We start from the raw sequence: 14,734 nt of genomic DNA, 5'->3' as shown, positions 1-14,734 counted from the left end.
GCGGTGCGTGAGGGCGGCCCCGGCCCGCGCCCCCGCCCGGCACCGCGGCAGCGCCCGGGGGCCGTCCCGGGTGCCGCCGGCCGGGCAGAGGGAGCCCCGCGGAGCGGCGGCCTCGGGGGTGGGCGGGGAGCCCCGGCCGGGGTGTGCGCCAGAGGGGCAGCACGCCCGGCCGGGCTCGCGTTTGGGCTCCGGGATTCGCCTTTGGCTGGGGCACGGCCCGAGAGGGATCCGCGGCAGGGTGGGCAGCCGGGAGCTGTGGGGGTCCAACAGCAACGAGGAGTGTTTTTTATTTCTTTATTTTATTTTACTGTGTTTGGTTTGGTATATCTGTATATCCCTGGGTGCCTCCCAGGGCCGTGCTGCTCTGGTGGCTGTGCTGAGACGCCCCGAGCACGCTCGAGGGCCTTGCGGGGCTCAACGTTTCGCTCGTTCGCAGGGCAAGGATGAGTCTGTTCGGATCGACGTCGGGGTTCGGTACCGGCGGTACCAGCATGTTCGGCAGCACGACAGCAGATAACCACAACCCGATGAAGGTACGTGTGTCAGCCCCCTGTGCTGCTGGGTGTGCTAATTTGTCACAGCAGGACCTACTGACTCATTCTGTAGAAGTAATAAGAGCTCGGTTTACAGTTTTCAAATGCTGTTTTGTCTCCTGTCCTTCCTAGGATATTGAAGTAACATCTCCACCTGATGACAGCATATCTTGTTTAGCATTTAGTCCACCGACGCTGCCGGGTAACTTCCTCATTGCAGGATCGTGGGCAAATGATGTAAGTATTCTCACTTAGACATGCAGATTGAATAAAGTGCCTAAACTGCAAAATGGGATCCCAAAAGCTTGCACAGGGCCCCTGAAAACCTAACTTGTTGAAGAACTGCAACATTTAGGTCTGGTACCAGGGCATTAAGTTTAATATGACTGATAAATCATTGCAAACCCAAAAAGATTAAGTTATCATAACAGGTTTTTTTTTTTGGTTTGAAGGATGAGATCCCAGCTGGCTCAGGCAGGGAGGGAAGACAGATGTGGGCATGTTTTCTAACTGTTGTGTTCTGCCCAGTTGAGGGTTCAGGGTTCTCCAGGACAGTGTGGTGAGGGGTTACAGGTTTGCAAGGCACTCTTGAGGTGGAATTGAGGTTGTGGGGTTGAGTTTTGGTTCTACAGGTGAATGGAACATAAGCAAAAAGAAAAAGGTTTCACTAGTTCTGAAAAAAAACAGACTTTGGCATTTATAACCATACTTTTTGTTGGATAAACTAGGGCTGGAGTCTTCAAGACAAGTCTTTTCAAGCTCCTGTTAATATGGTTTATCTGCATTTGTTTCTCCTGTTACAGGTTCGCTGCTGGGAAGTTCAGGATAACGGACAGACAATTCCAAAGGCTCAGCAGATGCACACAGGGCCTGTACTAGATGCCTGCTGGAGTGATGTATGTTGTTATTTAAAAACAAATGCACATTTTTACCAGAAGTCCAGATAAATTGGTGTGTGGTCTGCAGGCAGATGAGTGCCATATGAAGCTGCCACCCATGGTTATTGCACAGACTGAAATTGCTGTAAATGTGTGCTGAGTGTGTCCTAGTGGGATGGGCTGGCATGGATGTAAGAAGGTTAAAAGTGAGTTTAAAAGTTAGGAGTGTGTTAAAAGCTAGATAAAACTAGGACCGTTTGTTCTTTTGTAACATAGTAATAAATAAATTTGAATTTATGTTTCTTCTTTGTCTTGCAATCCCTGTATATGTTACATTGGTGTTACACTGTTTCTAGAAGAGAATAACACTTGACAGTTTTCCCCTAGAGCCTGCTAATATCTTGGTTTTATTTTTATTTTTAGGATGGGAGTAAAGTATTTACTGCTTCCTGTGATAAAACTGCCAAAATGTGGGATCTCAACAGTAATCAGGCAATTCAGATTGCACAAGTAAGTAAAGCCCAAAGTACTAAATGTTTTTTCTTTTTCTGTTTTTATTAAAAACTACCTTTCTAATTTTTATACTTTTGTGATAGCAAAGTGCACCTGAACAGGTGATCAAAGTGATTTAAAAACCCTGTGCATCTGTTTCCTCTGTTTTACTTAAGAGAGCTCTTTCCACTGCTGCAGTGATCTCACTAAGTCACCCATTAGAGGGGAAAAATATTTTTAAGAAGTCATTCAATTCACTTCCCAAATACCAGCTTTCTACTGCAACAATAACAGAATTACAATTTACATTCTCAAATTAGAAGTTAATGTCTGTTTGTAGAATATGTAATTATGGTGACTAAAATTAGTTACCAGTTGTAATTTAAAAAGAGTTGTTCTCTTTAATGATTGCTTCTTGCATGTGTGTTTGTCCTTTCTTTCTTCAGCATGATGCTCCTGTGAAGACCATCCATTGGATTAAAGCACCAAATTACAGCTGTGTGATGACAGGAAGCTGGGATAAAACTTTGAAGGTATGATTTTTACCTGAATAAATAGACACAAAGTGTGCTAGTAATTTGTGTATAAAAATACTTACATGAAGTGAAAATATTTTATTAAGCTCTAATAATTAATGGAATAGCCTCACTTCACAGAGAGTTGCACTATTCTGACTGTAACAAGAATGAAACAGTTACATTCTCTGTCCTGTAGTAATTTTAGGTGTATCCTGAGCTCCAGGTGTAAGTTTGTTTGTTCTCTGTCCCCATCAGTTCTGGGATACTCGTTCACCAACACCTATGATGACACTGCAGCTCCCTGAAAGATGTTACTGTGCAGATGTGGTAAGTTAGGATATGTGGCAAACTGGTGCCAGCTGGATAACTGGGAGTAGGAAGAAGTTTTGGGGGCTCCTGTAGGACAGGATTTGAATACTGTTAGTGTTTGATGTCTGTGTGATTGTAGTGCTAGAACATTATCTGATATTCTTGATCAGGCCCTGGAAAATAGGGATGGAAATAGGGATTTTCTTCATACAGGACACACATGGTGTCCTTTTAACATCACAAAAATCAGCCTAAGAATTGACCTACCTTTAGTTCTGGACAAGTTTGTAAGCCACCATTGCACTTCACACTGGAAGAATCAGCTCATAATTAGAAGATTTTTGGTGTGTTTAATTTCTCAGTGGCAGGGAAAAATCGACTGGTTGTGTTTGAAGATATGTGAATAAATGAACTTTTTTCTTTATCTGCTTCCTATTTCCCTCCCTCTCATTCCTTTAAGTTCTTCAGGTTGTTCTGCCATGCAATTAACACAAGTGTCTCTCTTCCAACCTGTTTTACAACCTTATCCAGGTTCATCCTATGGCAGCTGTGGCCACTGCAGAAAGGGGTTTGATAGTTTATCAGTTAGAAAACCAACCTTCTGAATTTAGAAGAATAGAATCTCCCCTGAAACACCAGGTAAATAATAATATTTGTATTTATACAGATCATTGACGTTTTTTGTAAAAACATGCAGTGTTTCAAAACCAAGTTACCTTAGCATGGCAGTGACCTGGTTTGCCAGTGATGTGGTGCTGATCTTCACAAGGATTTAGAAATTTAAATACTGTTGCCCAAATTCTCAACAGAATTTGAGCTATCTTTTGACCTTGCTAGTGGTTTTGCTTTACCTCGCATTGATGACTTTGAAGTTTTGTGTCCCTGTGGAAAAGATGTCTCTCTGTAAAACTCCTTTGTATTTTTCTCAAATTCAGCATCGCTGTGTTGCTATTTTCAAAGACAAAGTGAACAAACCAACTGGGTTTGCCCTTGGAAGCATTGAAGGCCGAGTAGCTATTCATTATATCAACCCCCCTAACCCGTAAGTATTCAATAAAACATCCTCTCTCTATTGCTCACTTCACAGTGATGGAAATAAAAAGCTTTTTTTAAAAAAAAAAAAAAAATTTAAACTTTTAAATTTCCTTTCCAGCGCAAAAGATAATTTCACTTTTAAATGCCATCGCTCCAATGGAACAAACACATCAGCACCTCAGGACATCTATGCTGTGAGTATCCAACATGTTTCATGTATACACTGTACACTCCTAATGTGAAATTGGCTCTGAATTGTTCTCCTTCACCTTTTCTCTTGCCTAAGGCTGTCTTAGACACATTTAAAGACCTGTCATAGTCATTCTTTAAGAAGAAAAATATTTTTTAAATTGTTATTTATGTATTAAAAAAATTTTATTCTCCCATAAAACCAGCATTAGATCAGCCTTTCATTGAATCTGCTTGTCAACAAGTGAGTTGACACTTGTTGATTTTGCAGATATTGAAACAATAGTTGTGTAATGGCATTATGCATTGAATTATTAGGTACTAAGCCAAAAAGATGGTGTTTTGCTTGTTGCCTTGGTGGTTTTTCTTTGGTTGTTTTTTGAGGTTTTTTTCCCTCAAAAAAAAATTAAAGAATTAAGAGCTGTATCTAGTTGAAATTTAATGTATTTACTCTCACAGACTTCAGCACATCTTCTGTGAGTGTTCCCATTACCTGTCACTAAGTGTGGTGTTTTACCTGGTGTTCTGTATGGTTCTGCAGGTTAATGGGATTGCATTCCACCCTGTCCATGGTACTCTGGCCACAGTAGGGTCTGATGGGAGGTTCAGCTTTTGGGATAAAGATGCACGGACAAAGCTAAAAACCTCAGAGCAGCTGGACCAGCCAATATCTGCTTGTTGTTTCAACCACAATGGCAATATATTTGCTTATGCTTCCAGCTATGATTGGTCAAAGGTAAGAAGGCTTTAGACTCATGTTCATACTTTCAGTTGGCCACTAAGACTCTTCTTCTTGTGAGGTTTCTGCTGTTTTTTATAAGTAGTAGATGAATCTTTCTGATTTCTAAGAGAACTTAAAATGGCTGTTGGCCACCTGATGAAGTTTAAGATTGAAGCTTTGAATTCATGTTGGTTCAGCTCCAGCTGGACAGGATTGCTAAATGATGCTGGTTTGCAAATGTGGATGAGCAAAATGTAAATTCCCTGATTCAGAGGTTGCTATGGTTGCTCACACACATTGTGCCGTGGGCAGTGTCACAGGGCAGTGTGGCACCCTGACAGCTTCCCACAGAGCTTGTGAAATGCACATCTCTGCTGCTTGTGCAGGGAAAAAAGCTGTGACTGTGATTATAAACACAGTTTATTCAGTGTTTGAATGCTCTCTATTAAATTTTCACTGCCACTCAGTGAGGCTTTTGATGGTGCTTATTTATTTATTTCTCTTCTACACTTAACAATACAGATGCAGCAGAACCACACCTAAACCATGACCTGTGGAAAATCGATACTTCCTAATAGTTTAAGGAGGGAGAGCAGCAAGCTTGGAATGTAACTAATTTTCATGGTGCTTGGAGGATAATGTTCCTTCTGGTTATGAGTCAAATGAATGCAGAGTCACACAGATTAACTCAATTGCATGCCACAGAGAGCTAAATTTTAATTCACTGCATTGTATTTAGTCCTCTGCCCACATCAAAATATTTGTTGGTGTCAAGGCAGATGAGTTCTTCAGTTCTGCTGCTTGGGTAGACTGCAGTGGTACCTTTCAGATCTGCAAACCTGTATTAAGTTGTAAAATCAGTTGGTGCCAAGTACAAACCTTCCTTCCCAGAGCCATTTCTTGTCCATAGCGTTGGTAATTTCCAACTTGCATGTTGGACTTCAGTAGCTTTATTAGTGTTTACTCTCCCTGATTTGAATACTTGGGTATTAATTTGGTAAGGTGTATGAAAATGATATGCAAAACAGGACGTTTGCATCTGCAGCTGGGGAACAGAAAACTCTGCAGTTGCCTGTAGAACTTGGGCTTCACTTTGAAAAAAATGTAACCTTATGTTATTTAAAAGATAGAAAATATAAAGTGAAGCTGGGTGGCCATTAAAGGTTTCGTTTTTTCTCTGCCTTGAATGACATTTAAAATAAATCATATTGAGTTCTTAGGCTGCATCTGTAAAGGAGAACTTAGAGGTATGTGGTTATTTTTTAAATGAAAATATTTTATACTTTAAAAATGAATAAAAGTCTCTTAAATTTCACTTTATATGTACAGTTCTTGTAATTGCTTGTTCAAGTAAACTGTTCCTAATCCACCAGTGTGGTCCAATATCTGGTCTTAAATCTTAATAAACCAAACTAATGGAATATTCATATTCTTACATTTTAAGTAATGCTGATATTTTTTCTTTGAAGAGACTCAATGTAGATTATTTTTGTCTTTAGGGTCATGAATTCTATAATCCACAGAAGAAAAACTACATTTTCCTGCGAAATGCAGCAGAAGAGCTGAAGCCCAGGAATAAGAAGTAGTGAGTCTGACTTGAACTCCTCTACTTGTTCTGCCCTTCCTGCCTCTGCTCTTCTGCCATTTGTGCCCTGTTGCACCATGGTTCAGTCAATTTTGGATCACAAACATTTAGCAGGAACTGTAAAAATGACAGTAAATGTATTCTGACTTGCTGGAGAACAGTTTCCAAATTAGATACTCTGACATGTATAAGAAAGAGAGGCTCATATTGACAAGACTTAACCACTCTCTGTTCCACAGCAATAATGAAATTGCAGCAAAATCAACATGTGGGGTGGATATTCCTGCTTTGAAGTGCAACCATTTGTATCTCTGGATTTATTTTGTTAGTATTACATTAAAATATGTTAATTATAATTGTTCTGGAGAAGCTGTATAAATACTGTATTTTTTGTAAGTACTTGGAGAATCACCAGTAATTCTTCTCAAAGGAGGTTTGGGTTTTTTTTTTTTTTTTCCTTATTAATAATTCAGGGATTCTTTCATTGCTTTCTGGTTTTTGAAATGGAAGCATTATCTGCTGTATGCCAGGAAGAAATGCTTTGAAAATAGTTTTTCCTCCTTTTTTAGATGACTAGGAAGGTATGTAGGGGGCCAAGAGCAGCAACAGAAACTCAAGACAGAAAATGGGCCCAATGCAAACTTTAGATTCTTCTGACACTCCTGCAGTGGACATGACTTGTGAGCAAACTGCTTTTTCTAGTTCGAAGGAGAAGTTGCAGTGGTGCCAAGTGGTGAAATAGCTCAGAGTTCAGGAACATGAGCAAACCTTTAAAGGTTTTATTCATGACCAAACCAATGTGTGCAAAATCCCTTTGACCTAAGCTTCTTTGAAGCTGACACCTTTTAGAGTTGTAAGTTGAGCATTTTAACATGGTTTTGTCCTGTAAGAGGGTGTTCAGGACTGAAAATATACTCATTTTTGTATTAACTAGAAAGTAGTGCTGGGAAGTTTCATCCTGATCAAAAATGCTGTGAAACAAAATGAGTGGGTCTCTTTCTGACTTGAATCTACCACTGTTTACTTTTAACTAGCTATTTGTATACATGCCAAAGTTTTCTTTTTGGAAGTGAATGCTTATTATTCCTGTCTAACTATTGTTTGTTTGATAATGACTGAATAAAAAGGGGATGGGGGGAGCATGTATAGAATTACATGGCATATTGTACAAATTCTCTGTAAAACTGTTATGGTTTAATGCCGGTGGTTACGGATTCATGCTGAGTTTCAAATAAAATTTTTACTAAATGCTTTTTTATATTCAGAAGTTCTGTTATAATAATGTGGGCAAGGCAATGTGCTTCATGTTTCAAAGCAGCTTCTTGGCCTTTCAGTGTAATTCACAGACATTTGCTGAAAGTCAGCTCCTTTTCCTCCAGCTGCTTAAGCTGAGAATCCAACACATTTTCCAACTTCTGTTCCACTATGAATGATTCCTGTGGGTTTGCCTCAAAGAATTGGGAGGACTGCTGTGAAAGGCCTTTTGTTTTGAGATGAATCAAGTTCATTGCTATTTCAGCAGCCAAACACCTGACATGGTGAGTACAAATAAATCACAGACTCTTCAGATTCCCTCCAGCCCACTGTCTTTTCACTCCAGACTCTCCCCTGGGTTCATCAGTTTTTGCTGGATGGGTATTCCTTGTTTGGTATAGAGGAAAATCTTTCAAATACACCCAGCTCTGCTTTGTTAAGGGATTATCTTTTTCTTTTTTATTTCTCGAGACAATTTGGATTTTTTCCTGCTACCTCTATGTTTTACATAGTTTTAGATTTCACATTCATGCACAATTTGTTTTCTTTAAGGTAGGAAAGAGTTCCCAGCACTTAAATCAGTAGCTGATCATTTGCTCAAACATTTCTTTGGTTTCTGTTGATTTTTTCCCCTAAGGTTGTGATTGTTATGCAGCAATCTCTGGTTGTTATCACATTTTTCCAGACTTCCCAGTCAACTGAATGCCACCAAGCAGCTGCAGGCTCAAGATCAGGTGTAAGTGATCATTGAAGTGTGCAGAACTCCCACTGGAGTAAAGAGGGAAGAATGGAATGTGTCATTGCTTTAAAAAAAATCTCATTTTGTTTAAATACCTAACAATGTGAATGAGTGAGAGAAAAGAGATGAGTTCAGCAGGTACATTTCTCTGGGATCCAGTGGAGCTGCACCTGCTCCAGTGGCCACTGAGGCCAGCACTGGTGAGTCTGGTTTCATAACACATCATGTGTTAATATGTTGAGTACTTAACTCTGCTGGACTGAATTTCTTTGTCAGTGGAGCTTCAGAATTATTTAATCATCACTTGCTACTTGTTCAGACTAATTTTAGAATGACATAGTTTCCATTATGTTGCTGTGCACATTAGATGTGTTCAGCTGGGAGGAGAGTCAGGCTTTGAACTGAATTGTTTTCCATTACCCAAGTTAACAGAACACATTGGCAATCTGCTCTTCCCTGGAACTATTGTGAGGTTCTGTTGTAAAGTACACACAGCTGTATCCCTTCAAGTATCAAAAATGAGAGTTTATTCACACCCTTTAAAGTGTTAGTGCGTTTCTGGAAATGTATTAATTTGCTATTCCATGGCAGTTTACCTGTCCCAAAAAACTGAGTGAAGAATGCAAGATTCTAACATGTACCAAAGCTAACAGGAATGCGTGATTTATAAAATAACTTCTTTAGTTTTCTGAACGTTTGCTGTCAATGTGTTTTATTGCAGGCAAATAATCTTTGGCATAAAGAGCAGCCCAGTTAAACCCCTCAAAATGGGAACATTTTACCACATTTTCAGGTGAGTTTCCTGCTGCTGCTCTCACATGTTAGTGGTTTTGCACATTGGTTTAATGAAATGTATTTCAGAAAACTAAATAATTGTCAAAGTTTGTCTCCTAAAGCCTTTCACAGATGAAACAAAACATGTTTGCACAATGGCAGGCAGGCAGAGTATTGATTAAGCATCTGCCACAGGAAATGCAATCCTGAATTGGGGAGTACTCCAGTTTAGCTCCTAGGCCAGAAAAACTGGTCACTGAGTTGTTCTGCAGAGAGGTGTGGATTTGAGATCCAGGTGGGATTAGGTGTACGTGGGATATTTCAATGAAACTATTGCTGTGGCCTGGCTCAGTTTAATGGTGAAGCACTGTTTGCAGATGAGGTGTCTGGAACTGTGTCAGATCACTATCAAGAGGTTTTACACTCTCCAGCCTTTGAAATGACAGAAACCACTGATTTCCAATTTGTTTGCTTTTTGCAGAGATGAACCTGAGTAAAATGAAATGACTGTTAATTTTTAAGCCTCCAGACTGGCTAATTAAGTGCCATTTGCAGTCATTTGGTAAGATTGATTTATTTCACAAAACTCTGGTGCAGATTCACTGTGTAAAGCATTTCCCCTGGGTTACTGAGCTTTACCAGCCAGGTGATGATCAGCATCTGGAGCTGCAGCACACAGTAATGACCGGAACAAATTCAGGACAGGAACAATTCCCCAGTAACTTTCTCCACCGCGGCAGTTGCAGGATGCACAGAACGCAGCAGTTTGAAGCCGTTGCTGCAGCTCTGCTGTGGTGCCAGGCGATGGCAGTGCTGATGGCTCCTGAGCAGAGCTTTCCCTGCAGCCGGGGCTGCAGCACGCCTGGGGCTCTGCACGGAGCTGGAGTGCTGCTGGACTACAAGGTACAGTTATTTCTAAAAGCAACTCATCCCAAAATACTCAGAAGAAGATGGAAATATTTTCCATTTTTGAGCTTTTCAGGAGTCTACCTGGTATCCATACACATAAACCAAATCTTTAGAGCTATGCAATGCTCTTTCAGCTGCTCAGTGAGACATCTGACCAAGCAGGTAATGCCTTTGTTCCCCTTCTGTCACTATCAGGCCCTGAAGGTCCCCTGAACCAAGTCAACCAAACAAGTTTCTTCTTCCCCTGGCTGCTGGCCTCACGATTCCTGGGCTCCAGGCCCATTCCTCCCTTCCTTGCTGGCCTTGAAGGTCCCAGGCTCCCGGCCAGCCCGGTGCTGCTGCTGTAAAATGATGGAGTTAGAAATCCTCAGGGGAGAGCTGAGACCCAAACTGCTGCTGGGCAGTGACCTGTGACCCCTCATGGCCACCGGTGCCTCCACTGTCCTCTGCTTCCTCAGGACTGAGTGGCTCATTCTGTGACAGGATTTCCAAGTCTATGTGATTGTTACATTGATTTACTAAACCATGCATTAGGATCCTCAGACTTGCAGAGGATTCAGGCTATAAAAAAATTATAAATTCTTTATTGTGCTATTTACAGATTGTACCATATTGGTGCTACATGTAGAAATCCTGTGCCATACTAATCATAAATTCTGTGCTATGCTAATCAGAATATCCTGCTGAGAAAACCTTGATTGTAACTACAATTTAGTGCTGTCTTTATTCTGCCAAAGACCCCTAAAAGAACCCATCTGTCCCCTTAGTGTCAGGTGTAACAGGTGTAATTCAAAGGGGAAAAACCCAGGAATATTTCCACTGACAGAATGTTGTCTTTGCAAACCTTGGGCTGTGGGTTGGAGTTAGTAGAACTGCATTTCATCCTGCAGCTGGTGTTCAAACAGCTGGAAGCCATCTCTTTGCATTTCCAGGTAAGCTTAGCTTTATATACAGCAGTGCAGGACCCATCCTTCTCTCAGCAACAGCACAGCCATTCCATGAGAGGAATCTGCTGCTGTTCTTCCCTTGCCAGGGCAGAATAAACGGAGCAACACCAGCTGGCTGTGCTGCTCCCAGCAGATGTGCTGGGACTGCCACTGTGTTGTGTGTGCACGTGGAGCAGCAGTGCTCCCAGGAATCAGCAGCAGGGGACAAGCCCAGGAGAGCAGAGCCTCTGGAGTGGCATCAGCTGCAAGCAGTGTGAGCTGAGAGTGGCACTGATGCACAGCCCCAGGGAGGTCCCACTTGATGCAGAGTGGGACCTGAATGGCCAAATTGATCTCACTCCTTCCTCAGGGGCAAAGCAAACTTCCAGGTGTTTGCGCCATTTACCTGCTTCTGAAATGGGGATGGTGCTACACCTGGTAAAATAATTCACATTTTTAGGTCTTGGTTGCAAAGTAACATGAGACTGAGGCAGCACCACAAAGGGGAGCATGTGCCTTAGGAACACTCGTGCATGGATAGAGTAATTCCAAATGTTTGTGTTGCATCAGTTCTGCAAATGTTTTTTGTTACAGTGCATAAAAGATACAATACCTGCCAGCATTAGCTGTGTAAAGAGAGACCGTTTTCTTCTGTTGACTAATTATGCAGTGAATATATTCAGTTTGAAGGGACACTTCAATAATTCAGCAGGCATGTGCCAGGTAATACAGGAGCTTTTGTCTTACTGGTGGCACAGATCTGGAATCGTGTGTAACCCAATCCCCGGCTTTATGTTTTCAAGGAAGTGTTTGGTATAGCTCCTGTATCAAGTGCCACTGAAAAGCAGGCCTAGATAAGAGATTAAGGTAATGCTCTTCCCTGGGCATAGGGAAAGTTTACCCTTTGCTGCCCAGGGTGTCTTTTGCAGGCAGTAAGTGCTTTATAGTGTGAGGTGTGGATGTGCTGACATCCAACAATGAGTTTGTTGCAGGAATGGGAAAATGCTGCAAACTGCATGTTAAACACCCAGGTCAGCTAAGCCTGTCCTCAGGGGTGCATTAACAAATGCTTTGTAGTTTTACAGGGAATGCTTTCTGTCACTCATGTTTATTAAATGCAGGTTGTTCATTTGCTGGACCAGACAAGGAGAGGGGTAATGTTCAGTTCCTGGGAACACTGTGAAATAAAACTCAAGTAATGGATTTTCTTCAACCCTTCCCAAGGTACTTCCTCACAGTTGTGCCATCTCCCAGAAAGTTGTAAGCTCAAATGTCCTTTTCTGACCCACTGCCAACTGGTTCGATCACCTTCCTTCCCTTGCCTATAAAATGCAGCTCACTACTGATCTACAGCAAAGGGAGATCCACTGTGTTTAGAATATGCCATGATTATTGCAGTCAGTAAAGGGCAGAGATAATGCAGTAGCTCAAACTATTCTCAAATGACTAAAGTGGAGTTCAAATACAATCTTTACAACCTTTCTTTCCTTTGGAAGGACAGCTGTCTGCCATGCTCCTGCTGTAACAGTGGGATTTATATGGAGTCAGGTATCACTTACTGACAGGTAATTGCTTTCTGCAGATACCTGACTCTTTTCCTTGGAGGTCTCCCTTTCCTAAGTAATGTTCATTCTTGCTCTGTAGCAGCAGGGTTGCAGACAGCAGTTGGTTGTTCAGCCATTAATGTTTAATTTACAGAGCAGTATCTATATAATTGTAAAGAAGAACATGTACATTTGTGGAACATTGTCAGCCCGCAAACACAGTATGTAGCATTTCAGAAACACTTTAACTGGGCTGAAACAGCTTTTCAAAAAACCACAGAAAGACAGTCTATTTAAAGAGTACAGCTTAGCAAAACCTTGTCATTGAACCCTTGTAGCTTTTGTTCAGCCATTGGCTGCGTGATGCAGTGGGAGCCATTCTGCAGTGCTGACCTGTGTCTGTCACAATGGCTGAGCTCATCCAGTTCATCATCTGGGCACCTTTCTTTGGTGGTCCTGCAAACAGCAGCAGGGGGATGAGAGAGAGGATGATTAAACTCCCCAGACTGTTCTGAATGTGGCTTGGCCCAGGGTAACATTTCCCACTAGTGACCTTCTTGCTCCTTAACAGGGATGGTGCTGCCACAGCCACACTACTGGTAAGGAAACAGAGGAGTGGTTTTTCTCCCTGTAGGCTGATGAAAATCTCCTTTGAGATAAGACTGGCCCTGGCACCCCAGGGCTGACAAAAGGAAAACCATACTCCAAGCAGCAGAATGGATTTCCTCATTTAGTACTGATCCACATGCTTCATTCAGGAGCTTGACTTCAGAATACAATCAGCCCATCTGCCAGCCTTTTTGTCTTCCTGAGAATGCAAAACCTGCCCTCTTTATTACCTTGCAACTTTCTCTATGTGCTTCCTCACTAACTAAAGGCATGATGGGCACTAAGTGGGCCGTGTGATTTAGCAGTGGCCTACCTTTGTTTGTCATGTTCAGCTGATGTCATTGTCCTGTTGCAGTGTTGGGGACATCGTGTTGCTGCCTGTTGAGCTGTTGATGGCTTTTCCCCAGCAGGAATCACTGCTCCAGCAGACTGGATGTGGATGTTGAACTGTCAGGAGCCAATGGCATTGCCCAAGTGAGTTTTGACCCTGCCAGTCAGTGATTGTGCTGCCCTGCTGTGGCACCATCATAAATGATTCTCTTTGTAAAAGGCCTATTTTGGACTTTCTGAGATCATGCAGAAGCTGGAATCATCCTGCCCAGATTTCAGTGCAGGTAACTCTGTTTTTCTTTTTAAATACCTTTCCAGGCTCCATGGAAAAAGCTTCTGTATCCAGTGTTGATATGTTGGTTTGTTGTCTTGACATTCCAATTGTGTTTATATCCTGTTCAGAGCCACTGCAACCAACCTTTGCTGCCTTGTGTTTAAATAGAGTAGACATGGTAACTAGAAGGCTCTAAGAGTTTCAAACAAAACCTTTAAGGAAGGTCAATTGCCATGCTAGTATTTTTTCATTTTGTGTATGTTGTTCTGCACCTGGCCAGGTTCATCGTGGCCATTAAATACTTTCTAGAAGTATCACAACTGGAAAAGTGATATCAGAGTAGATGGATTATTTATCTCATTGGATGTGATGTGACAGAAGAGCCTGGATTAGTGAGGACTAAAATACAGCAACCTGGGGAAAAGGAGCATGAGGTTAAGGAGGGGATCCATGGGTGAGACCTGCCTGTGCTCACCTGTGGGAAGGGGGATAGAAATTGGGTCTGCCCCAATGCTATGGATGTGTTCCAGCTCTGGAGCCACTTGTCTTTTGCTTTTAAGAGTATCTGTTGTGTCCATACAGCTGTGCTCTACATCCCAGAGCTGAGACATCTTATTTAATGCTCTTCTGTGTCCTGAGTGTTCCCTGGTTGGAGTGGGTGGACAGTTCCTGCTCAGTTTGTGCTACCAGTGTCACATGCACTCCCATGAAAAGGTCATGAGATGTGGCCCTGGCAGCTTTGGCAGAGATTGTTAGAAGCCTTCTGGCATTTTCTTTTTTTAAATCAGAAAATACCACTTAGTTTTAACATAACTCCACAAATATTTGAAAAAAAGATAATTATTAATGCTGTTTCAAAGGGCCTTACTTTGTCTGCTTCCTTCCTTTAAAGAATATTAAATTATTTCTTCTTCATTTTAAAACGTAGTTTATTGGTTTTCAAACTTCAAAAGTATGAAGTTACAATTAATATTTTCCCAAAGTACAGCATAAAATTGAAATAGCAAAAATATTTGTTTAACTATTTTGAGATGTAGTTTGGATGTTTGACTCAAATGGAATGTTTTTTTCTAAAAAAATTTTTGAGGGAGGAAAACCCTTCTGATGATTAAATC

General features: G+C 41.5%; 1 protein-coding gene across 4 annotated transcripts; it reads left to right on the top strand.

Annotated features, from left to right (window-relative positions):
• Positions 1–255: 255 nt before the first annotated feature.
• Positions 256–9,046, top strand: RAE1 (ribonucleic acid export 1). Of its 4 annotated transcripts, none has more exons than XR_008433906.1 (13): positions 256–533; positions 666–770; positions 1,337–1,429; positions 1,835–1,921; positions 2,350–2,436; positions 2,677–2,748; positions 3,262–3,369; positions 3,666–3,772; positions 3,884–3,959; positions 4,496–4,690; positions 6,175–6,260; positions 7,579–7,798; positions 8,975–9,046. XR_008433906.1 is itself a non-coding variant. In XM_053958846.1 (11 exons), the coding sequence occupies exons 1-11, from the start codon at positions 444–446 to the stop codon at positions 6,259–6,261; spliced, it is 1,107 nt and encodes a 368-aa protein (XP_053814821.1). In that variant the 5' UTR covers positions 259–443; the 3' UTR covers positions 6,262–7,520. The 4 variants fall into 4 exon arrangements, 1 of the variants encoding a protein (XP_053814821.1); XR_008433907.1 differs by lacking the exon at positions 8,975–9,046 and adding an exon at positions 8,152–8,250 and having other exon boundaries at positions 257–533; positions 7,595–7,798; XR_008433908.1 differs by lacking the exon at positions 8,975–9,046 and adding an exon at positions 8,152–8,250 and having other exon boundaries at positions 258–533; positions 7,640–7,798.
• Positions 9,047–14,734: the final 5,688 nt, after the last annotated feature.

Source organism: Vidua chalybeata, chromosome 17, assembly GCF_026979565.1.
Source record: "Vidua chalybeata isolate OUT-0048 chromosome 17, bVidCha1 merged haplotype, whole genome shotgun sequence".
Taxonomy (NCBI): domain Eukaryota; kingdom Metazoa; phylum Chordata; class Aves; order Passeriformes; family Viduidae; genus Vidua; species Vidua chalybeata.
This window is presented reverse-complemented; position numbering and strand designations above follow the sequence as displayed.